This window comes from Doryrhamphus excisus, linkage group LG6 (assembly GCF_037039965.1).
Source record: "Doryrhamphus excisus strain RoL-2023G ecotype Guam linkage group LG6, RoL_Dexc_Guam_v1.1, whole genome shotgun sequence".
NCBI lineage: Eukaryota > Metazoa > Chordata > Actinopteri > Syngnathiformes > Syngnathidae > Doryrhamphus > Doryrhamphus excisus.
In genome coordinates this window covers 7,859,574-7,884,249 of record NC_136362.1, presented here as the reverse complement: position 1 = coordinate 7,884,249, position 24,676 = coordinate 7,859,574, and the positions used below count along the sequence as shown (strand labels likewise).

Genomic DNA, 24,676 nt, shown 5'->3' with positions numbered 1-24,676 from the left:
AAATTTTGGCAATCAATGATAAAGACGAGAATTTCTCTCCCCAGACATATTACAAAGTTATATGTAATATTACAAAGTGAATTCCTTACACTTAGAAATTTAATATTTTCTGAGTGAAAGCATAGAAATGTTGTTTAGGACCTTCTAAGTACAGTTTTAACATGATTAGAGCCCTCTAGACGTGAACTAACACCCCTATAGTCACCACTACATTCCTATTACCCACTACAGTACACATCATAACAGAAAATAAGGACATATTCAACATAAGATAGAAAAAGGTAAATAAATAATTGCATTCTTATTAGTAGTATGATAATAACATGATTAGAGCCCTCTTGACATGAAATAACACCCCTATAGTCACCACTACATTCCTATTACCCACTACGGTACACATCATAACAGAAAATAAGGACATATTCAACATAAGATAGAAAAAGGTAAATAAATAATTGCATTCTTATTAGTAGTATGATAATAACATGATTAGAGCCCTCTTGACATGAAATAACACCCCTATAGTCACCACTACATTCCTATTACAAGTGCACAAAGTGTTCGATAGCGAAGCCATTTGACTGCAGGACGGATGCATTTTGTCACCAAAAGAGCATGAAAGTCAGATGCCCTGCTCAAAGTGCAAGCTGACATCCCTCCGGTAATTCAACCAGCACATCGTCATTCCCCAGCGCACGTTTGGGTGCTGACCTCAGCTTAAGGCGGCCCCCGGGCCAAACTGCGAGCGGGCTCGGTCTTGAGAGGCGGTGCAGGGCGGAAGGGTGACAAGTGGCTCTTTGCCTTCGCCTGCCGTGACCGTGCATCTCCTTGGCCGTTGTTTGGTATTCAGCGGAGGGGCGCATATGGCGCCTGTGAGGACACAGATTCACTCGGCCCCGGTGGTCTCCTAAAATGCACCTCCTTTAGCGACCCTCCTTTAGAGCAGAATAACTGTCAAATGTCTTAAAGGTACAGCATATTCTCACTGCAAACATTGGATACATAGAACATACAACACACACTCACATAGCACAATCAAAGTTGCGCAACACTTACATATGACTGATGGGTAAAGTACTACTTAGTAGTAGACGCATTCTTAGTTAAGCTCGTGTAAGCCAGACAAAGAACAGCATTTTTCCACAAGTCACATCCAAGTGTTGTGCAACTCTGATTGTGCTACGTGAGTGTGTGTCAGAAATTGAAAGTAATAATAATAATGTATGTTGATTTTCTTTCTATGTTTCTCCCTGTCCAGTCCATTCTGTTGTCGGTGCACATTAAGCGCGAGGGGGAGTCTCCGGTGGTCTCGCCACTGTCGTCTGAAGACGCCCACCACTCGGACAGATACCAGGTCACACACACACACACACACACACACACATGACATGTTGTGTGGTAGTGATGATGCATGACCTATCAATAAGTGCTGATCACCAAGCCTTAATAATCCATTCCAGATCTATAACATTCATAATATGTCCTCCCCCAAAACATCTGATTTTGGATCAACTTAAATCCCCAAGAAATGTGTTTCTCCTAATTTTAGTTGGGAACTGATATTTTCCTGAAACTTACCTATTCTACTGCTGATTACCAAAGTACCCGGCGTCATAAGCCTTTAGCTTCATTGCTAATCCAAAGCAAAACAGGGCGGGGTAACAGGGTAAGGGTAACAGTATGGGCGGGGCAAAATCATGTTAATTGTGTCCGGTGTGCACACAGCTGTCACTTCAACATTAAACTTTGGTATCAAGGTGGGGGCCTCAAAGTAGCATCTCGCGTGCCGCATTTGGCCCGCGGGCCGCGAGTTTGAGACCACTGACATAGACATATAAAAAAATGCTATTATTACATTCTCGGACATATTTGGTGAATGAGATGCATTTTGAGGCTATTTTCAAAGAAATATAAGCTAATGAAAAGGCTTTTTTTGATACTTTGTCAGATACTACATTTAGCTTCATTGCTAATCCAAAGCAAAACAGGGCGGGGTAACAGGGTAAGGGTAACAGTATGGGCGGAGCAAAATCATGTTAATTGTGTCCGGTGTGCACACAGCTGTCATTTCAACATTAAACTTTGGTATCAAGGTGGGGGCCTCAAAGTAGCGTCTCGCGTGCCGCATTTGGCCCGCGGGCCGCAAGTTTGAGACCACTGACATAGACATATAAAAAAAATGCTATTATTACATTCTCGGACATATTTGGTGAATGAGATGCATTTTGAGGCTATTTTCAAAGAAATATAAGCTAATAAAAAGGCTTTTTTTGATACTTTGTCAGATACATTTAGCTTCATTGCTAATCCAAAGCAAAACAGGGCGTGGTAACAGGGTAAGGGTAACAGTATGGGCGGGGCAAAATCATGTTAATTGTGTCCAGTGTGCTCACAGCTTTAAGCTGTCATTTCAAAGTTAAACTTTGGTATCAAGGTGGGGGCCTCAAAGTAGCGTCTCGCGTGCCGCATTTGGCCCGCGGGCCGCAAGTTTGAGACCATTGACATAGACATATAAAAATGTTATTATTACATTCTCGGACATATTTGGTGAATGAGATGCATTTTGAGGCTATTTTCAAAAAATATAAGACTTTTTTTGATACTTTGTCAGATACTACATTTTTTTCAAAAAAAAAAGCCATTTGTGTGGAGGTGCAATCTCTTCTTTTCATCGTGACTGCTCTTATCTTTTATGCTCATCAAAGTTTGTTGGGGTAATTGTACTGGCCGAGATATATCTTTAGGTTAAGTGGGCTTAGCCCCCCACACCATAAAATAAGAACTATTAAGTCCCCGCAGACGTTACATCCATACGTTCTGGATGACACAGCTCATAAAGGCCTTCGAGCTATAAAGTAGATTTTCTCATTAAGTGAAACTGCTGATTTCACCTTATATTATACAAATGATTCAGTCAATGGACTCTCTTTTTAACCACCCTTCAAATGGCGCATAATGGCAGAGTTTGCCACCCCATGTTCACGCATACCCCGATCCCTCCCTAAAAAATCTGACCCGTCCGCTTCCATTCTGCAAGGATAAGATCGCATTGTGATGTGTGGCAGGTCGGCATCTCCCTCCACGGTGGGAGCAGGGGGGGTCTGAGAAAAGGAGGATGAGGTTGTCAGTTCTTCTTGATGGACGGCGGTCCGATGGTCCGAAGACTGAGCTGCTGCCTAGCGTTGCAGTGTCAGGGAGAGGGCATCCAGCCCATGACTGAGAATGCTTTAGTCAGCACATAGTTTGGACTTTCAGACCTCAGGGATTTAATCCCAGGAGAGCCGAGGTGCATAATTGTCCACTACAGCATTAAAGAGGACAGTGGAATCAACCTTCAACCCGTTTATTTTACGTGTACTGAAAGAATACATATGTTTATTATAACAATAAGCATACAATTGCATGTGACTATAGCAAACACATTACATTATGAGATTTAAAGCACAACCACAACCACAAATGTGGTGCGTTCAAGGACCGGTGAACAAAAAACAGTGAAGCATAAGCACATAGACCAGGGGTCTCAAACTCAATTTGGTAGAGAAATTATTTTTTTCAGATTCAAATGTACAGTATTAACAGTTATTTAACCTTTAACATGAACATTAAAGAAACTTTAATAATTTTACCCAATTAGCAAGTTAGCATCGTACTAACACATTACATTATGAGATTTAAAGCACAACAGGTCATTTGATAAGCTTTCACTCACTTTTAAATGCATAATTTAATTTATTTTATATGTATTATTAGGAAGTTTAAGACAGTATAGTGGCGTATTAGTTAGTCATAATAAACACATCCATAGGACTGAATCGGCCATGAATACAACGCTCTGCTGCCCTCTAGTGGCCAAACCTCACACGACCACCGTGAGATTCCTCCACCACTTCCTGTCAGCGGATGTCACATGATCACAACAAGCCAACATGGCGTCGCTCGAGCCGCTCGCCAGGCTTAACGGGCGCCAATTTCAATCCTTTCCCATCCGTTTCCAAACATAAACGCCGCGTAATGATAACACCGGTGTCCGGCAATTGGTAGCACACCGGTGCGGTTTGCGGCGGCGCGTTTCAGCTGCTCGACTCGGACCTGTGAGTGAAAGCTAAGCCGAAATGGAGGAGGTGGAAGGCAAGCAAGAAGTAGGTTCCACAGGCTTGGAATTAGCATACAAGTAGTCAGCATCCGTAGCAATCCTATGTCAGGAAGCCGAACTTGTGCTTGTACGGTCGGTCAGATGTTTCCTGGTGAGCTAATGTGGTTTTGTTGTGTTTTTATTTCCTCTGTTTGCAGACATTTTTACGGGTTCGAGCTAACAGGCAAACACGGCTGAATGGTATGTACACTTCCATCCTTTGATTGACACTTCATAGGACCTTTTATAGTACATTTATATGCATATATTGTACATTTGGAAAGGATGAATATATGAAGGTATATTTTTTAATATAGCCATATATGTGTTTACATGGCAATTAGGTTAGCTAAATAGGTTCATGTTGTATGTAGCTGATTTTGCCATTATCCAATTAATATCTGATAACCCATTAATTTTTTTGTGTTAAATTGTAAATGTCCATAAATTTCAGCCTCAAAAATATGAATATTTTAAATTTGGTTAGTCTTTAGTAAAAGTATTCCTATTATTTTTTGGTTTTTAGGCAAAACAATATAGTTTCAGGTTTGATTTTGGACAGTGATTGCCTTTTTTCTGATATGTTTTCTGACCAAAACACAAACCTGGTCCGGCTCGGGCATGGGTGTCCAAATTGTGGCCCCGGCACAGTCTAAACATATAATTAATCATTCATTCATTTTCTACCGCTTTTTCCTCACGAGGGTCGCGGGGGTGCTGTAGCCTATCCCAGCTGTCTTCGGGCGAGAGGCTGGTCGCCAGCCAATCACAGGGCACATATAGACAAACAACCATTCACACTCACATTCATACCTATGGACAATTTGGAGTCCGCTAATTAACCTAGCATGTTTTTGGAATGTGGGAGGAAAACCGGAGTACCCGGAGAAAACCCACGCATGCACGGGGAGAACATGCAAACTCCGCACAGAGATAGCCGAGGGTGGAATTGAACCCTGGTCTCCTAGCTGTGAGGTCTGCACGCTAACCACTCATCCACCGTGCCGCCCCTATAATTAATCAAAAACATATATAAAAAAAAAGCAACAACAATAATGGTAATGAAATCAGTATTTTTCCAAAAATTTAAATTAAAGTCATAATTTTAAGAGAAAGAAGGAGCAAAAAGTTAAAGAATAAAGTTGCAGTTCAAACCGACAAAATAAAATGACAACATTTTATGTGCTCTTAATTTGAAGGAGGGACTTTTTTAGAGTAGAACAGGAGGAAGGCCCAGCAAGGTGCACTGTATTCAGGCACACGCTCGGAGCAGCCGGTGTGACCAAAATGTGAGCTTCACCTTCCATTAATCCCTTCCTGCCTTGATATGGAGCCGGGAATCATTGTCATGTTTGGGCTTAATAACCGGAGGGAGGCCAGAGATCTTAATTAGCACCCCCTCTTCTTCTCTATTTAACAACGCTCCCCTCAATTAGCATCAGGGGGGAAGGGCGGATGCTGCTGCTGCCATTGCTGCTTCTTTTTTTAACCAGCCCTTCTTCGTCACTCGTGCGTCGTCTTACCCTGCAGTCACGGCGTCGCTTTTGGCCTCCTTTGCTCTCTTAAAAATTAATGTCCCCCGTGTGCCATTTGCAGTTAAGCCAAAAAAACGACACAAAGAGTCTCGGGGCGCAATGACGGCCGTTCTGCTCTGTGTGATTTCTAATTGGAGGTGGAGGATGTGGAATTGTCATATCCGGTTCTTGTCAAAAAGAAAGAGATAAATAAATCTTTCTCCCGTGTGCGACTAAACACCATCTTTTTGTCTTCCTCTCTTTCCACCTTCCCATCGCCGTTTCCAGCCCGTATAGGGAAGATGAAGAGGAGGAAGCCGGAGGATGGGGGCCAGGTATGTCCGCTGTGCAGCGCCCCACTGGCTGGGAGCGAGGAGGAGATGAGTAGACATGTGGAACAATGCCTCATCCAGGTAGCGAATTCCCTTGCCGCCCCCCTTCCCGCCAAAACCTCTCCGTCTAACCTCCAGTTTGGACGCCCTTTCCGACCTTCACTTCCTGTAGACCTCTTTAACTTCCTAAGTCAAAGCTCTCCACTCACTTGTATAGACGTTAGTCCTAGCATTACTATGACCTCTTTTTAAAATGGTGGACTCGCATGCACATCGAATGGGGATAACTAGCAAGCTCCCAAGTTGTAGACCATCTCACCTTCTAGTCCTCTCTTCCAGTTCAACGTACACCCAGGAAATTCCAATATTCCTTGATTTCTATCAAATACTGTAAATATATACGCTGTCCTCCATCTTTACATGCCATACGAATGCTTATGAAGACATTAACGTGTCCTTGTGTGCTTTTTTTTTTTTTTTTTTGCCCGTGGTAGCGTGAGGGTGTGCTGGGTGAAGACGACTCGGTGGATATGGACGGTGACAGTGGGCGTGGCTTTGAGGAGTACGAGTGGGCGGGACAGAAGAGGATCAGAGCCACTGCTCTTCTGGAGGGAGGCTTCAGAGGTAAAGATTATAATACCACCACCACTACTACTACTACTACTACTACTACTAGGTAACTACTTCTAGGACTGCCGATCCAAGTGTGAAAAATCCACACTTGGTTGAAAAACAATGAGTGAAACATAAACACATTTCTATATCGTTATTGTGAATGGGATGTGTGTGAAAAGCGGAAAGAAAGCATATTAGCCACGTTTACATGAGGAGTTTTTCTCTTTCCGAATGACCTTTCCGAAAACAATGGTATACATGGAAAGGAATATTCCAATCGCGTGTCTAAATGCGCCACTATAATCAAATAGACTAGTCAATGGGGCATGCCCAGTAAAACGTAAACACCAACATCCATCACGTGATACCGACTTCCTTGAGTTTTTCTTTCACTTGTCGGAATAACTCCGTATTGCCAGTTTTTTTGTTCGTCCAGTCTTGGAATTTAGTTTGCATCAAAAACAAACTTTCCGCAGCAGTCCAGCCTCCATTTTTAAAACCGAAGAACGTCTGGATTTGCGTGTTACGTCATATCGCAGCGTTCGCTGAAAGAACGCGCCCGGGAACAGGAAAAAGATAAAGTTCAATCTTGCTAATATTTTATAATTAAACTCGGCACATGTTTTTATATAGATATATATTTTCTTTTTTTTTTTTAATAAAACTTGACTTGTGAATGGCGTATAGAAGGGTTTAGATTCCGTTCCACAAATGGCGCTAATGCACACGAAAAATGCTTTCCGACCGCCAATAAACAACAGAAGAAGAAGAACACACCAACGCAAGATACCTCAATCGGATTGGGAAAAGGAATATTCCACCCCGGGGAATCCGATTATATATTCATTCGGATTGGCACTTTTCTTTCGGAATGAGGTGTATACAAAGGTTACATTGATCAAATAACCCGAATGGAATTGGATTATTTGGATCCATGTATACGTGGCTAGTGATGCACTGATCAGTATTTCCACATAAAAGCCAATCACCTCCATCATCAGTCGGCAAAAAGCTGAACACGGCTCACTTAACATGTAGTAATTATCTATTTATTGGGACCCCCCCGCCCCCCTTACAGCATAAATACATTGAATATGACAGTTGACAGTTAATCTATGTGGAAAAAGACGATGAGAAAACCCTGGTTGTAACATCCTATTGTTATTGGAAGAATCCATAATAATGGAATGTGTACTACTATGAACTCCACAAGAGTGGAAGTGTGAGGGAAAACACTTGACCCCTGGTAACCTCTGTGTGTGTGTGTGTGTGTGTGTGTGTGTGTCCTCCTGTGCATAGGTTCACACACAGATGCAATTATGGAAGTCTATAGAAGTGGTGGTTCTCCTACTGTTTGTTTGTGTGTGTGTGTGTGTGTGTGTGTCAATATTTTGCAAGTCCTCGCCGCAATATAAGCTAGAAGTGATATGTCCTTTGACTTGAAAGGATAAAAGTGTTACAGTCAACCCCCCCCCCCCCCCCCCCCCCATGGCCCCGCTCCTGCCTTTCTTTTTGTTCAAATTCACTGCTAACACACACACACACACACACACACACACTGAGAACCTCACCTGCCTCCCTTCCTTCCCCCCCGCCAGCCTGAGGGACGGCAGACACGACAGATCAATGATGAAATCTTAGCTAAACGACACCAAAGAGCAGCGCAAGGGTTAGGGGGGTGGCCCCCACAGCCATCCATCCACCCCCCCATGCCCGCTTCCATCCATGTGTCTCTCTTGAGCGTTGTTAAACGTGCAGACACTGGACGCTTCTGCTCCACTCTAATAGGGCACCTTGTGATGTGGCACAGATAACTGAGGTGGCCTGGGGAGAAGGACTTGAAAAGCATGGACACACACACACACACACACACACACACACACTTGTGTGGGGGAAAAGCGCTTAAGGTGGATTTTTTTGTCATGAAAGCCCCACAGCGGTTCTAAGAGATGGTGCAAAATCCATAAAGCTCTCAAGAGAAAAAAAAAAACAACAAAAAACTGTGGCCAGGATGGAGTTGAGGGTCTCCTCAGCTGGCATGATGAAGAGAGGCGCCGTCGCTTTGAGGAGCCTTGCCTCCGTCTGAGAGTGCGAGGAAGAAAGGCGGCGGGAATACGCTTCTTTCAAAGCGGCGCGCAGGCAGGCAGCACCAAATCCAACAAGATCAGTTCATGTTTCAACACAGTCGGCGGAAACACTTCCCTGCGTCTTTGCCCGGCTTATCCGCATCCAAAAGAGGCGCTCTTGCACCAGCTGGAGTTGCGTGTCTTTATTTCCAAGATCTAAAGTTGCTACATATTACAAACCGGTCTTCCACATTCAATTCCCTGAGTTCTTCTCTCCAACCCACACGAAATAGTTTGTTTCATTTCATATAGTGTTTTTTTTTTCCCCCCAAATCTGTAACCTAGCAAATGTCACTGACAAGTGAGACAGACAGACCCTTGAATTTGATATCAGCCCATCCTGAGAGACAGAAGAAAGGGATTATTTCCGATGAGAGGGCCCAGAGGGCTTGGCAATGTAGAAGAAATCCCTTGGCTTTGTAAATGGACTTCAAAGATGGCTGTCTCATCTCCCGTACCTCCCTCTGACCTGTAAAGGGCAGACAGATAGCGTGATGACCTTTGACACACACCCACCCACCCACCCCCCCGCCCAATCTCGATCCCTTGGAAGGGACGGGAGGTTGCCGATAATTGCTATAGTAACGGGACGCGGCGGAGGTCAGTCAATCGGTTCGACGAATCCTTTGATCCATCTCTTTTGCGTTCGCATCCGTGCCGTCTCTCATCTGAGGTCAGCTGCCGCGGGCGAGTACCTCCGTCTCTATTGATGCCCAAAAACAGTTCACGGAGCATGAACATAACAGCCAATTCGTGATACATTTAAAGATGAGCAAGAACACGCGTGACAAGGGATGGGCAACATGAAAGAAAAACGACGGCAAAACAACCGACGAGATGATTAGTCCAGAAACACGGGGTACGATGAGGCGTTCGGAAAAAAACAGGAATTGCGGTTTCATAATGTGAGTGAAAGGCAGTTAGAGTGGGGCTGACCTTTGCCTGCTAGATTAGATTGGCCTGCCAAGACTGCTTAGAGGGACAAACAACACACACACACACACACACAGCGGTCTGTGTACTGGGCTCCTGCCTTAAAGGGTCCCTGACACAATTAATCAACTTAATTTATCTTTGTACTTTGTAATTATCTTTTAGATTATTTTTGAAAGGGGACAGTAAATTCTCAAAACCACATACAGTAGAGTCTCGTTATATTGATATCGGTTATAACGAATTACTACTTATTACGATACTATTTTCATTTCCCGGCAAATTTCTAGTCTTTTATGATATAATTAGCTCCGTTAGTACGATACACGGTTATTATGATAATCCGGTTACTACGATGCCCTTTTCATCTCCCGCCAGCCAATTTGGTCTGCTTATATCGATACAAAAGCAGCTTAAATCAATCTTTGCTTAAGGATTTCAATACCAAAAAAGAACACGGCGAACGGCTGCTTCCAGTCAACTTTATTTTTCACACTTCCACCACCAGAGTGCAGCACACACAGCGGAAAACACCCGTCCCTCGCGCCTACCCCTCCGGGTGGCAACACCTTCCCTATCGATAGTTCCGGGGTGAATTATGTCCCGGTAACCGATAATCACTACAGCGTAAGTTTATTTTTATTTACTGTAGTACAGAATTTATGCATGCTAGATACGCAATCCATGAACTCAAGGAGAAAATTACATGCCATATCAAAGAGCCGCCCACTTTTAATGCAGTTCGGCGCAGGATCGGATATATGGATAGTCCGGTTATATCGGTATTTTTTCCGACTCCCGAGAATATCGATATAACGAGACTTTACTGTATATAGTCTATAGCGCTTCGAGTACTGTGACTCAGATACACAAACATGGCGGTGTACGAGACAGAGGATGCTAATGGTGATTGAAGCTAAGATTTGAGACGTGTCGATTTTTCGATTCGAGGCATACCAGAAGAATAGCATTCTTATTCAAAAAGCATTTATACACTTGATTCCTTCATTCTTGTCTTAAACCGTCCTCTTTTGGAAAAGAAAACACAATGACAGTATCACTCGGATATCATGAACATCCAGCAGCAACACGTGTTTTGGCTTGATTACTATTTTGATTGAAATAAACTGAACCAAGTCGACCTGTAGAAACATTTGTTTACTCCGCATTAGCCGAGAGGCGTCACCCCCATGGCATCACGTCAATGAGGGATGGCGCCATCCGCTAGAAATGTCAGTTTTGCTAATTTAACCAACAATGTGAAAACAATAATTAATATATTTAAGCAAATCATCATGTCAGAGACCCCTTTAAGAGCTTCCAACAATTCCAAAAATACTATATAGCTACAATACAGTATAGCGGACCACGCCTGGGGCGGAGAACATGACTGGCAGACTCACATGCCTACACTGCAAAGATAAAAAGACTAGATTTTGGGGGAAAAACTACTTCAAACTAGTGAAATTGTCTGTAGTACATTTTAAATCTGAATATTTCTAAAAAAAAAATAAGGCTTTTATATCTCAAAATAAGCAGGACCGAAATCCTAGATTTAAAAATAAGCAGGAGTTTTAAGTTGGAAATGCTTATTTTAAGAATAAAATACTTATTTGCTTTGTTTACAACTGATCAAAAGTGAAATACACAGTGAGCGGGTGGATTTAACCGCTAACCTTTGACTTTCTGAACTATCCTGCGCCACACCCTTGCTGATGAGAAACATAAAAAAGTACATGTTGCTCGGATTGAAGATGCAGATGTCCGCCATCTTCTGGTGTGAAGCAGTAACTCCCAAGAGGCAGCATATTTGCATCTACGGCTTGTTAAATTCAGTAACATTACTTTGGTGCTGAAAGCTCCTGGAGTCAAGCCTGAGTAGTTCGTTTTTTTTGGGGGGGGGGGGGGGGGGGGGGGTTTGACAATGACCCGTTGTCCCGGGGAGTTCCACACACTAGGCTGGTGGTGAAATAAGATGGCTGTCAACACTGTCAAAAGCTGTCCACGCTCTCGAAGGCTTGCCTCACACTCACCAGTCCAGCAGAGAGCTAGTGGAAGTTGTGATGGGTGGAAATAAGATGGCTGTCTTGCCTGTCACAGGTTACATCTTAAGCCCACACACACACACACACACAGGGGATTGCTGGTGTCATTCGCACGTTCAAGACCCAAGCGCACTCCTCCCCTGGCAAAGGAAGCACACATGCTGAATGAGGAGTCATGGATACAGGATCTAAGTGACAGAGAGACAAATGGTCTCAAACAAACACTGAGGAGACTTCTCCAAGATGTCGTGCACACACACACACACACACATGCATCACACCTAAGTGGAGCTGAAGGCAGCATTGAGGGTTCGCAACGCTGGTCGTTCATCACCAGGATGTGCCCACGTGCAAGCCCACGTCCTGTTTCTCAGCCAGATAGATGGTTGAGGTGTCACCCTTACTCCAAATGTTATCTTGTCATTTCTACAACCTGATCTCATTAATACAACTACCCCCCCCCCCATCACAGCAACCGGGTTTGCTACATGTAGCATCAAGGAGAGCGGAGCAGACAGCGACGCTGACCTGGACGTAGACGGAGACGACACGTTGGAGTACGGCAAAGCCCAGTACACCGAGGCGGACATCATCCCCTGCTCGGGGGCCGGCGAGGACCAAGGAGAAGCTCGAGAGCGAGAGGCCCTCCGGGGAGCTGTGCTGAAGTATGAACAACAAAAACATGCATGATGCAGGATTATGTGATTGTAGGCCACGCTGTGTCATAAAGACTACAGTAATGGCTGATTTCAGCAGCAGACCATTAGAGACCATGTTTGCCCTCATTTAAACCAGGAAGTCACTGTCTTAAGAGGAATATTTCAGCGTAAAAACATATTCTCTTGTGTGTCTGTTTCAGTGGAGGCATGCCCTCGAACAGAATAACACCAGAGTTCTCCAAGTGGGCCAGCGACGGTAAGCAGATAATACAATCTAACGCTGGTAACGGCCTCGATATTGGCAACAAGCTTAGGTAGAAACATTCTGTTTATGTCTTGCAGAGATGCCTTCAACGAGCAACGGCGAGGGCAGCAAGACGGACCCCAGCACTCCCTCGTCCTCCACCTCTTCCTCCTCCTGTGTCCCTCGCACCTGTAAAAACAGCGAGATTGAAAAGTACGTTCCTCTACAACAGGGGTCTCAAAACTCAATTCACCTGGGGGCCACTGGAGCTAGAGTCTGGGCGAGGCTGCATTTTTGGGGGAATTTTGCCCATCATTCCCAATCCCTATGTGAAACATTCATTCATTCATTTTCTACCGCTTTTCCTCACGAGGGTCACGGGGGGTGCTGGAGCCTATCCCAGCTGTCTTCGGGCGTGAGGCGCCCTGGACTGGTGGCCAGCCAATCACAGGGCGCATATAGACAAACAACCATTCACACTCACATTCATACCTATGGACAATTTGGAGTCGCTAATTAACCTAGCATGTTTTTGGAATGTGGGAAGAAACCGGAGTACCCGGAGAAAACCCACGCATGCACGGGGAGGACATGCTGAGGGTGGAATCGAACTCGGGTCTTCTAGCTGTGTGGCCTTGTGCGCTAACCACTCGATCACCATTCATTCATTCATTTTCTATTGCTTATCCTCACGAGGGTCGTGGGGGTGCTGGAGCCTATCCCAGCTGTCTTCGGGCGAGAGGCGGGGTACACCCTGGACTGGTCGCCAGCCAATCACAGGGCACATATAGACAAACAACCATTCACACTCACATTCATACCTATGGACAATTTGGAGTCGCTAATTGACCTAGCATGTTTTTGGAATGTGGGAAGAAACACGAGTACCCGTACGAAAACCCACGCATGCACGGGGAGGACATGCTGAGGGTGGAATCGAACTCGGGTCTTCTAGCTGTGTGGCCTTGTGCGCTAACCACTCGATCACCATTCATTCATTCATTTTTTATTGCTTATCCTCACGGGGGTCGCGGGGGTGCTGAACCCTATCCCAGCTGTCTTTTGGGCGAGAGGCGGGGTACACCTTGGACTGGTGGCCAGCCAATCACAGGGCACATATAGACAAACAACCATTCACACTCACATTCATACCTATGGACAATTTGGAGTCGCTAATTAACTTAGCATGTTTTTGGAATGTGGGAAGAAACCGGAGTACCCGGAGAAAAGCCACGCATACACGGGGAGAACATGCAAAGTCCACACAGAGACGGCCGAGGGTGGAATTGAACCCTGGTCTCTGAGCTGTGAGGTCTGCGCGAACACATTTATTTCCATTTTCTGTGCATTATAACACGAGAAAATGAGTTACTGCTGTCATTGGCATACTCCTATTTCATGCATTAACACGCACAGATACAGCGACAACACTTCCGATGTCGGCGCTCCTTGGGATGGCTGTGTGTTCCAGTCCTCAGGTAAACCAGGATTGGGAATGATGGGCAAAATTCCCGCCCAAAAAAGTGCAGTTCCCCTTTATCGTGCTCTATGACATACTGACCTGTCAGGGGTGAACACTCATCCAGGTATTACTTTGCCGTTTATGTTTTTAATAAATTGATACATGCTTTTTTTTGTATATCTACGGAAGGCACGGATAAGGGAAAGATGTTCTCATGGCTCATATAAGGATTGTGGATAATGGGAAAAATCCTCCAAAAGTGCATGTTTCCTTTTAAGTGGGCCTAAGAACGCATTTCCTCACCTGTCCCGCACATATTCACATGCGTGTGCACGCTGCAAGCTGGGACAGGACCCTATCCATTTACCCCCCACGTGTTTGTGTGTCTGTGCGAGGTAAAGGCCAGCGCTCAGTAATTCCCTCATTTCCATCCCCTCATCCATATTCTCCCACAAGCAAACAGCGACGGGCTCCCACATGCGCACCTCGTCCCCGACGTGGGTAATAGAGGTCAGCTCATTGTGAGGGCGAGACTGGGGACGTTAGTGGCTAAAAACGAGGAAAGGATTTGGCTGATTGGTTACATCTGCATGTCTGGCATGTCATCGTGTCCTTTACCCCCTTTACAACACACCCCGCACAGGCTTTTCCAGCTGGATTGTCAGCTTGTCATGGAGGAACGTGGACACTTCCTGTGTCGCTGTGCATGCGTGAGAGGAGTGGTCAGTTCTTAGGACAAAAATGCAGCGATGCATTGCAGCACAATGTCACGGCTACACTCTTAGCGGTTGATGAAAGCAGAACTTGCCTTAATCTAAGTATCAATTTAAAAGAATTCAAGTAGATGCTGAATGATTGCATTGGAACTAGCAGTCGGATGGTTCGGTGCTACCGCCCCCCCCCCCCCCCCGCCTCTCCTCTCTGCTTTCTATAAATGCATGTCTTTGTGGGGCTCCTCCAATTCCTAAATGAAAATGAGATTTGTCTCCTTTGGTTACATTGATACATTGTAGGTGTGTGTGGCTTTTTCACACGGCAGCGTCCGTGATCTCTCTCTCTCTCTCTCTTTCTGATCCCAGATGGGTAATGATCTGGTCGCCTCCCGTGGGCATCCTCGTTCCCTTTGCTCATTCCCCTGCAAGATAAATGAGCTCTCACACACAGACACACACGTTTACACGTGCAAGAGCACCTTAGACGCTCTTTCCCTTCAAGATAAATGGCCCCCTTCCAATGTCGCTAACCGTGATTGCTGCCAAATTTGCCGCTCCGGCTACAACAATGCGGAGAGATTTCCATGCGGTTTGGACACAATAGAATCTGTCCCCAAAGTTTCCAAGTCGTTCATTGCAGCCGTAGGTTGTACATTTGGGTGTTGTACATCATTGGGTGTATTGCTCTCTTAGCAACTTTCTCAACATGACACATCGTCTGTCTTTGCTTCCACTTCCTCAGAGTAACAGAAGAGGACTCCACAGCTACCACCATGGAAGCTCTAAAGGCTCGAATCCGGGAGTTGGAGAAGCAGATACTGAGAGGGGACAGATATAAATGTCTCATCTGCATGGTGAGTATGTAGAATGTCAGCACTCATACGTCCTTAAACAGTGGAACCTCGGTTTTGGTCATGAATCCGTCCAACAAGGTCAAACGAAAAAGCAAAACACAGAAAAAAATATTGTACATCGAATTCAACCCTACCAGACACCCAGAATCATTCCGGTTTTACCGGCACAAGAATACACACAAATGACCGAAATGGTCCAAAATATAAACATAAACATTCCACACTGAATTTTAAAGCATGGAAGGTGACTGATTTCTGTAATGTGTCTCTCTTAAACCCTTCCCCCTGCAACCTGGGTTCCAGGAAAAGTGCACTTTTAGTTTTTATTGTCATCTACAATCCTTATGTACGACATGAACGCACGTCTTTTCTAAAGACTGAAAACCAGTTTCTGTATATTTTGGTGATTTTAACTCATTCAATCCTAGTTGCTTTTTAAAAACCGCCCCCTTTGGGAAAGGCAATTTTTTTTCAAGGCACAATATTTCAATATTGCGTTCTTGGGCCATATAGACGTGGTATACACCTCAGAAAAAAAGGTGCTTTTCGTTCTTCAGTAATCAGCAGTAGAACATAGGTAAGTATCTTTTGTCAACAAAAGAAAGGGAGAAAAAAGGCTGTTTGTGAAAAGATACATTTCAATACTATTCATTATTATTCAGTACATTTTACAAATATAACGCCATGAACTATTTACAGTTTTCTCAACTGAAACTAAACTGTGTGTGCGTGTGCGATAAATTTTCCCTTCGCTGCCCAACATGGCTCCCAAGCCTTGTCACTTCCTGGTTGCTGCAAAGCGTTCCTTTCCAAGGCCAAGGTGCAGGTGCACCTTGGGCTTAAAACTGTACCAAACATGCTCTCTTCTATCGTGGAGTTGCATCATCACCTTGCATTGTAAATAAACTTATAAATACGACTTTGGTTGACACAGCAGCAGTGTGGCGGCAGCAACAATATGTAGCGTTACCTTTTGGCTAGTGGCCTTAAGCGTTGTGAGCGGGTGTGTATGGTGAAGCTAGTTGCTAGCCGGCTAGTGTGGTGTCACGAGGTCACTACGCTGGTAGTTCAGTGTAACAGTACCTTGATTATTATGCAGGGCACATGATGTCATTGGAGCGTTGTTGACGCTTTGTGGAGGTGTGTTCCCGAAGGCGTTATGGGGGGAGTAGTTAGTTGCATTACGTGCATTCTTAACCGCCTCTTTTTGCCAACGCGCAGAAAGGAGAAAGACATGTGTTCATGTCTCACATAAGGATGGTAGATGATGGGCAAAATTCCAAAAAAGGTGCACTTTTCCTTTTAAAGGTTGCTATATTTACATGACAGTGCTACGTTTCTCACCTTCTTTAGGAAAGGGAATCAAACAGGGAATAAAACAAACAGCAGACGCAGTGCGCTTGAAGACCTCATCAGCGCAGGGGCACAAAGTGTTTAGAGACACAAACTGAGTTGCACAATTAAAGGACTCCCTATTCGGAATCTGTCTGTAGTGTCCCAACTCTACAGAGAACCACTGTCCATCCATTGTGTGTGCGGTGTCGGGCCGTGACGGTGTCCACTGACGAGGGTGTACGAAAACCGAGATCCCACTGGAATAAATACCAATGAGTAGGAATTGCTAGGACAGCCTTATTTCTGCCCGGCAACTGACAAAGTAACCAATGGGCAAACTTCAAGCATGATAAATGAAAGAAGATTGGGCAATTATATACATAAAAACGCCGTATGGTCTTTATGCATGGAGTGGATGCTGCGTATTTCTGCAGGTGGTGGTGGTGTGTTGTGTTGTCATGGCGGTCGAAGCGCTTGCATGGCTTTGCAAGGCAACGTGAATGTGTGCATGGCGGTGTGATTACATAACCATCTAATGGAGAATAAGGCCAGTGCGGTGTAAATGTACTTTTGTTTCCATTCGGTGTGAATGAGGCTGGAAACAGAACATTTTTGTCAAGTGGCACGATGCAGATGATGCTGCAGAACATCATCAGTAGTACAGTGCGGCTCGCATCCTGAGGGGTGGACGGGATGATTAGCATCTCGAAATTGCGCTGTCAGGTAAAAGGAAGCCTCGTGTTTGCAGCGAGGATTGATTAGCCTCGCAACATCGATACTTAAAGGCTACATGCTCATCTTTGACAAGCCCGCGCACATATTGTCAATACCATGTTCCCCAATTGGTGTCAACTACACATTTTTTTCCATCGCTCAAGTCCGGGGGACGGTGCGGCGTCCGCATCGGGCCCTCGTGTGTGCGTCAGCGGGTAATTACAGACGCCTGCACTTCCGAAAAGGTCGCCCGGTGCCCTAGGTGACACGGAGGGCAGGACACAGCAATCGATCAGCCACTGGCTCTTGTCTCCTCATCCGTCACCATCCCTTCATCAGTCAGACACGTTTGGGCAAATATGTGCACAGCCTTTATACACGGACGTCTTGACACCGATCCGTCACTGACGTGAGCGTGCCAGCATGCTGCCTGTCTTCCTGCTTCCTGTCAGTGTCCAGCTATTCGCACAATAGTACACTAAGAAGTCGGTGCTTTACATATGCAGAGTGATGCATTTGCTGCTGGGTGGAACCTCGTTTATTTGATTCTCCTAACTGAGCCACTCTCATTGGCTCTCGTTTGTGTGGGGACTTATGGCGTCGGCGTGTGTCTGTTGCGCACTGTGGGGGGGGGGGGCGTATGTGTGATCAGAACAAGCTGCACCTCTATGATTAGCTGCCGCCTTTCGCCCCCTCCCCCTTCTCCTCCCCCCCACCCCCAACACCCCCCTCCCGCTCCCTTCCGCAGAAGAAGCCTGCTATCCAGTCAGGTGTGGAAATCAAGAAACTAGGGGCGTGGCCCGGTCCCCGGCCTTTGGCCAGCGAGGTCGGAGAGAGGCTGCCTAAGTCCCTCCCCCTCGGCCTGTACTACCTGTACAGGGGCCTTGTGATTGGTGGCTACAGCAGCGGCTTAAAGAGGCTCCTCCCACAGCCTCTACGGAGGGTAAGGCACCCCCCCCCCCCACCCCGCCCTCCCACATCCTACCTCATCTCTCCGTACTTTTGAGAGAGCACCAATCCTATCGGATTCATTCATGGCTGTCTCCATCATCGCCCCCCCCCCCAACCGAGCCTGCCTCCCCCGTCGTCGCTGCTCGTTTGCCTGCCCGATATTGTCTATGCGTGTGTGCATAAACAACCCGCAGGCCGCCACTGCAATGCTCCCCGCACCACCACCCCTCCCCCCCATGCTGCCTTGCTTAGTGGTTCTGTGGCTGCCGGTTGTGTCGTGTCATGTGGTGGTCAGTGGTGTGATGCACCTTCTTGGTCGGGGGGGGTTGGTCTTTGTCCTCCAGTACTTTGTTTCCAAGATACTCCATACTGTAATGAATGTCAACCGTATGAGTCAAGCGTTCTTCTTTCTATCTGTGTGTGTGTGTGTGTGTGTGTGCAGGACTCCTACACGATGCCTCTCACGTCCATCCAGTGCTGGCACGTCCACTGTGAAGAATGCTGGCTCCGGACTCTGGTACGCACCCCGCACGCACCACTTTTCATTTCTTTGAAGCGTTCTTTTGATGCTGTTCATGTCATGGCTTCCCCACTTGGACCTCCTGCGGTGCTAGCGGATGCAAAATCCAACTGCAGTGATTAGCATGTTTTCCTAACTAAGAATACTACCGTCGCATTTAGCGCTATTTGGGATCGATCCCGGCAAGAGAGAGGGGGGGGCAATGTGTACGCCAACATGGCGACAAATAAGTCCATTCCGTGTAATTAGCCAGTTAGCCAGCAGCTAACGCTTCCCCAGTCCATGCAGGTATCATAGCATTACACTTACACATTACTTACAGACAGCAACACCCTACAAATGGGTTGTTAAACGTGTAACAAACAGGGCGTACGCACATTATGAATGTGTTCTAAATTACTTCTATGGCTTTAATTTCGCTTTTGAAATTAAAGCCAAATTGATGTTTAGCGGATGTGAATAACACCTTAAAACGAGGCCTATTGTTTCCGTCTGCTACATACCTGCACGTCGTGTGAGTGCGCACTCATGCCGGCGCCAGTCCGATAATGAACGGGACATTAAACTCACCGCCTGGAGGCGACTATAAAAAAAAAAAAAAAAAAAGGGCGGGCCGCGTGGATGAAAGTGAACACTAGCCAGCGCCTCCTCGCTTTATTAAGCAATACAGCGCTTACCACATACTAAGTACTTACCAACATGGCTGTCAGATGGGAAGCAGGGAATCCAGTACTGAGGGGTCACAACTCTGCAGCCCCTGTTCAAATAAAGCTATCACCAACCTGGACCGTATTACGAGAGTCAGCGGGGGTGGCTCGTATAGTTATTTCCCACGCTATGAATACCTTGCAGTTGACATGCTAAACATGTACTTTATAGCACTAGTCATGGAAACAATAGTATATTTATATGTATTCATGTGTTTTTCATTGGCGGCGTGCGCACCGAGCAACGAGCGGGCATCGGATAACGGCGGAGCCCACCCAGTCTGAACATCTTACGGGTTGAATTATCACCTGCTGCTTCACAGCACATGGCACACGGGTCCTGAAAGGAGGGGCCCACAGGGGGAAGGCAGATTTAGGTTTATGGGTGTGGGATCCTTCCCCACCTGTTGAGTGTCAGAAGAAATGGAGTGTCATAAAAATACACAAGTGATGAAACGTCTATGTCGGCCAATGGTGAGCGGCCATGTTGGGTTTTTTTTTTCCTCTCATCTCCCAAGCGTTTTTGTTTTTAGCAGTTTTACAGTTTCATCACGTAGCGGTCAGTTATTACCATCTGGGGTGAATCATCACATCAAATAAAATTAAATATTAACCTTATAAGTATGAATGTGAGTGTGAATGGTTGTTTGAATGCCCTGTGATTGACTGGCGACCAGTACAGGGTGTACCCCGCCTCTCGTGAGGAAAAGCGATAGAAAATGAATGAATTAACCTTACAAATTATGATAGCATCAGAAACACTGACCTTCAGTGAGGCCTGCACTTCTTTGGATGTTGTTGCGGGGTCTTTTGTGACCTCTTGGATGAGTCGCCGCAGCGCTCTTGGGGTCATTTCGGTTGGCCGGGCACTCCTGGGAAGTTTCAACACTGTTCCATGTTCGGACATGTGTGGATAATGGCTCTCACTGTGGTTAGCTTGAGTCCCAAAGCTTAACAAATGGCTTTATAACCTTTTCCAGAGCTCATGTATATTTGTGTATATTCTGGAGGGACACATTTTATAATTTAGTATAATATGGAATGGAATGGGCGGCACGGCGGTCTAGTGGTTAGCGCGCAGACCTCACAGCTAGGAGACCAGGGTTCAATTTCACTCTCGGCCATCTCTGTGTGGAGTTTGCATGTTCTCCCCGTGCATGCGTGGGTTTTCTCCGGGTACTCCGGTTTCCTCCCACATTCCAAAAACATGCTAGGTTAATTAGCGACTCCAAATTGTCCATAGGTATGAATGTGAGTGTGAATGGTTGTTTGTCTATATGTGCCCTGTGATTGGCTGGCCACCAGTCCGGGGTGTACCCCAGGACTGTCGCCCAAAAGACAGCTGGGATAGGCTCCAGCACCCCCCGCGATGCTCGTGAGGAAAAAGCGGTAGAAAATGAATGAATGAACTTATGATGGAGTCAGAAACACTGACCTTAACTGAGTCCAGTTAACTTTGAATATTGTGGCGGGGTCTTTTGTGACCTCTTGGATGAGTTGTCGCAGCGCTCTTGGGGTCATTTCGGTTGGCCATCACTGTTCCATGTTCGGACATTTGTGGATAATGGCTCTCACTGTGGTTGGCTTGAGTCCCAATGCTTGACTGATGGAGCTAAATTTAACATGTATATTTTTATATATTCTGGAGGGACACATTTTATATTTTTATTGTTTTGTTTTTACAGTTTTCTTATAGAGGAAATGTATATATATTTATTTATGTATAAAAGCTGCAAATGTGTGGGGCCGTGCATGGTGGAGCCACAGTACGCTGACCGTAAACTCTCTCCTTGTTGGTCACAGGGCAACAAGAAGCTGTGCCCGCAGTGCAACACCATCACCTCTCCCGGGGACCTGCGACGTGTCTACTTGTAAAGAGCACACCCACCCCCCCACCCACTCGTTCACCCCCTCCACCACCACTGGATGTCACGTCCGCCGCCATTTCCAGTCGCCCTGTTGCTTCCCCTCCACAATCGATGGGCCCCAAACCTTCCTAGAGAGACTAAGCTTTAGGGGGCTGTCTGTGGCCAACCTTCCCCCTTGAACGACCCCCCCCCACCCCCATGTGGAACACTGGGTGTCATATAACTGATGGACTGTCATTCAACAGACATCTGGACACACGTAGCCCTGCTGAGACCTTTTAGCTTCACCGGAGCTGGACCTTTTGGAACTCGTGAACCACCCGACCTCCCCACCCTGTGCTCTGGTTTCTGCTTCGACGTCATAACTGGACAGGAAGGTTTTTTGTTTTTTTTCTCGTTGTTGTTGTTGTTGTTGTTGTCCTCCCTTATTTTATGCACAGAAATAATTCTAGAAGACGCCCGGCCATTACAACTGAGCTTCGGTACAAACTAAGAAGAGAGTCACAGAGAAACCATGCAGTCCAAGCACATGTAAGGAGAGTCGGTGTCTGTTTACACACTTGTAGTACTTTCTCATATACAGTTCTGCAGCGCACAGCAACACAGGTGTGCACGACATAGGTTATCTTTTAGTCCAAACAGTTTGCAGAGAAAATGGCTGGAATGAATAAAGCCTTCATATTTTCAAAAGCGATTATCATTTGATGACGTTTCACTGTACAGAGAAAAAAAAAAAACTCAAAGACTAGATGGTCAAGATTTAGGTGTAATTTTTCTGCAGAGTACTTTGACGAATTGTAGATCTAAAAAAATAATAAGCAAGTGACGATCTTTTGTTTAGTTTTATGGGTGGGAGAGCTTCTTGATAACCAAGACGTCATCAAGATGAGCGATGGAAGTGCTCTTCAACAACAGCTTCAGGGGCTTCAATTCTTTTCCCCGTTATTCTCATACCGCTTTTGCTGCAAAGGTCAAAAGAAAGGCACTTCTCGCTGGATGAAAAGAGGAATAGCCGAGGCTGGACTGGCAACCTTGCAACACGACTCCGCCCTCTTCTTCCTTCTCTGGCAGCAGCAGCCAAGATGGTGGTGTGCTTTGTGTTTGTAAAACTATGTATTCTGTGATGTCTGTATTGTTGTCAAAAATGCTGAAAAAAGAAAATAAAACATTCTCAAATACCGCAAGTGGTCCTGTTCACAAAACCCCAATCATGAAATATATTCAAAGATGTTGATCATTGTTTAAAAAGGTTGGGTTTTAGGGCGGGGGTGCCCTTAAAAGGTTGTCCTTATGCAAAGAAACTTTTATGTTTGTGCATTTTAATAGGCTTTCTGTCATTGTTTGGACAAAACTACTCATCTCCACTGATTTCTTTTAAACGCCTTTTCATCTCCTGTAGCAAGACATTCTGGGTCCACTCAACAGCAACACAGTAAACGGCTGATTCGAACTTGCCCCAAAGATGACAAATTGCACAAGATGAATTATGTCACAATTATTTTGTGTCTTGTATATTCTTGGAAATGGTACGTGTCTTTCCCGTTTGTAAACTACATTTGACATTAATTAAAATGATTGTAAATCTCACTTTTACCTCCCTTTTTGTCTCCTTTGGTTTGGCCTTTGCTTGTCAATGCACTCAGTTAAGCTAGGCCACTTTATGGATGTAACTCGTTTTTGGTTCAAGTTTGCAGTATCATGTAAAAATATATTATATCTCTATACTCCATACTGTTAGTAAATTTTAAGTCTAAACGTATAAAGCATTTCTCATTGAGTGATCGATCACTTTTAGGACAACCATTGGCCGCTCTTACTGAGGAGCTCTGTTGTAAACACTACATCTCCCAGAAGGCCAAGCGCAAAGCTTTGAGTAGCTTCGACACCAGTCCGCGGTCCTTTAATACGATTTTACATTAAATTTCAGCGTAAATAAGTGGTTCTGAGTATAATATTAAAAAAGCGCTGTATAATTGTTACACCAATAACAAACTCGTCAGGTTTTGCGGTTAAAGTGAGCCACTGGTTAGCTAGAGGCCCTGCTAGCTGCTAGTAGCTAGCGCATCGGCTAGCATACCTTGATAGCCAGTTTTGAATGTTCACAGTAAAATGTTCTTTGGATGGAAAAACAACATTTACTACCAGGTAAAATTGTTTGCCTTTACTAATTCAAAGGTCGGCCATGAAACTGTTCGTGAAATGTCAGATTATTCATACTGCATTGAGAGGTCACATGACCAGTTAGGTTTATACTTAGTGAATTAAAGATGGAGAATATCCGAATTCAATCCACGTACAGATTATACGTGATTTGATCAAATTGGTTGCTGCCAAATCCCGGCAATGTTTCCATTGTTCCCAGCACTTGTCTTATGTTTTAATTATTTAGTGCGGCATTTTAACCCCACGCAAACTGCAGACAGCATTGCCATCTAGAGGATTGTGTGGGGTTTTTGTGCTTTGTTAATTTATACACAACCTGCAGTGGCTCGACTTGTCCACACGAGGGCAGTGTCTAACCAGGAAACACACAGTCCTTATGTACATGTGCTAAGAAGTTATATATATTTACAGAAAAATTACAGCTGTTTCTTTAAATTTTCCAATTATTTAAATTTTTACCTTGTAAATTATATTCTCATAATATTATGACTGTATTCCCTTAATATTATAATTTTTACCATAATTTAACTTTTGATGCTTCATTAATTTATCTTCATTTATTGTATTTTTCATGTGTTTTCAGGTGTATGCAGGTTTGAATCTCTGTTGGTGTCCTTTCTTCCAACAACACAGTAGACTGGATGCACCAGACCAGGGGTGTCCTAACTTTTTCAATCACACATAGCTAGCTATGCTAACAACTTAAATAGAGTGGTGTGAAAATGACTTAATAACAACACAACTGTTGTTATGGTTGTTGTCTATTTAACATGGTGATGATTAGCA

At 45.0% G+C, this 24,676-nt stretch overlaps 1 protein-coding gene across 4 annotated transcripts in view; it reads left to right on the top strand.

The window, feature by feature from the left end:
- Window positions 1-22,904, top strand: part of rnf220a (ring finger protein 220a) — a 182,792-nt gene extending 159,888 nt beyond the window's left edge. The window contains exons 4-14 of one of the 4 annotated variants that reach the window (XM_058066074.2): window positions 1,259-1,354; window positions 4,294-4,336; window positions 5,938-5,984; window positions 6,476-6,605; window positions 12,173-12,365; window positions 12,560-12,615; window positions 12,702-12,816; window positions 15,521-15,632; window positions 18,430-18,624; window positions 19,075-19,149; window positions 21,663-22,904. In XM_058066074.2, coding sequence (XP_057922057.1) covers window positions 1,259-1,354; window positions 4,294-4,336; window positions 5,938-5,984; window positions 6,476-6,605; window positions 12,173-12,365; window positions 12,560-12,615; window positions 12,702-12,816; window positions 15,521-15,632; window positions 18,430-18,624; window positions 19,075-19,149; window positions 21,663-21,734 — 1,134 coding nt within the window. In that variant the 3' untranslated portion in view covers window positions 21,735-22,904. Of the gene's footprint in view, window positions 1-1,258; window positions 1,355-4,293; window positions 4,337-5,937; window positions 6,063-6,475; window positions 6,606-12,172; window positions 12,366-12,559; window positions 12,616-12,701; window positions 12,817-15,520; window positions 15,633-18,429; window positions 18,625-19,074; window positions 19,150-21,662 lie in introns of all 4 variants that reach the window. The other 3 variants (XM_058066073.2, XM_058066076.2, XM_058066075.2) reach the window with 3 other exon arrangements.
- Window positions 22,905-24,676: the final 1,772 nt, after the last annotated feature.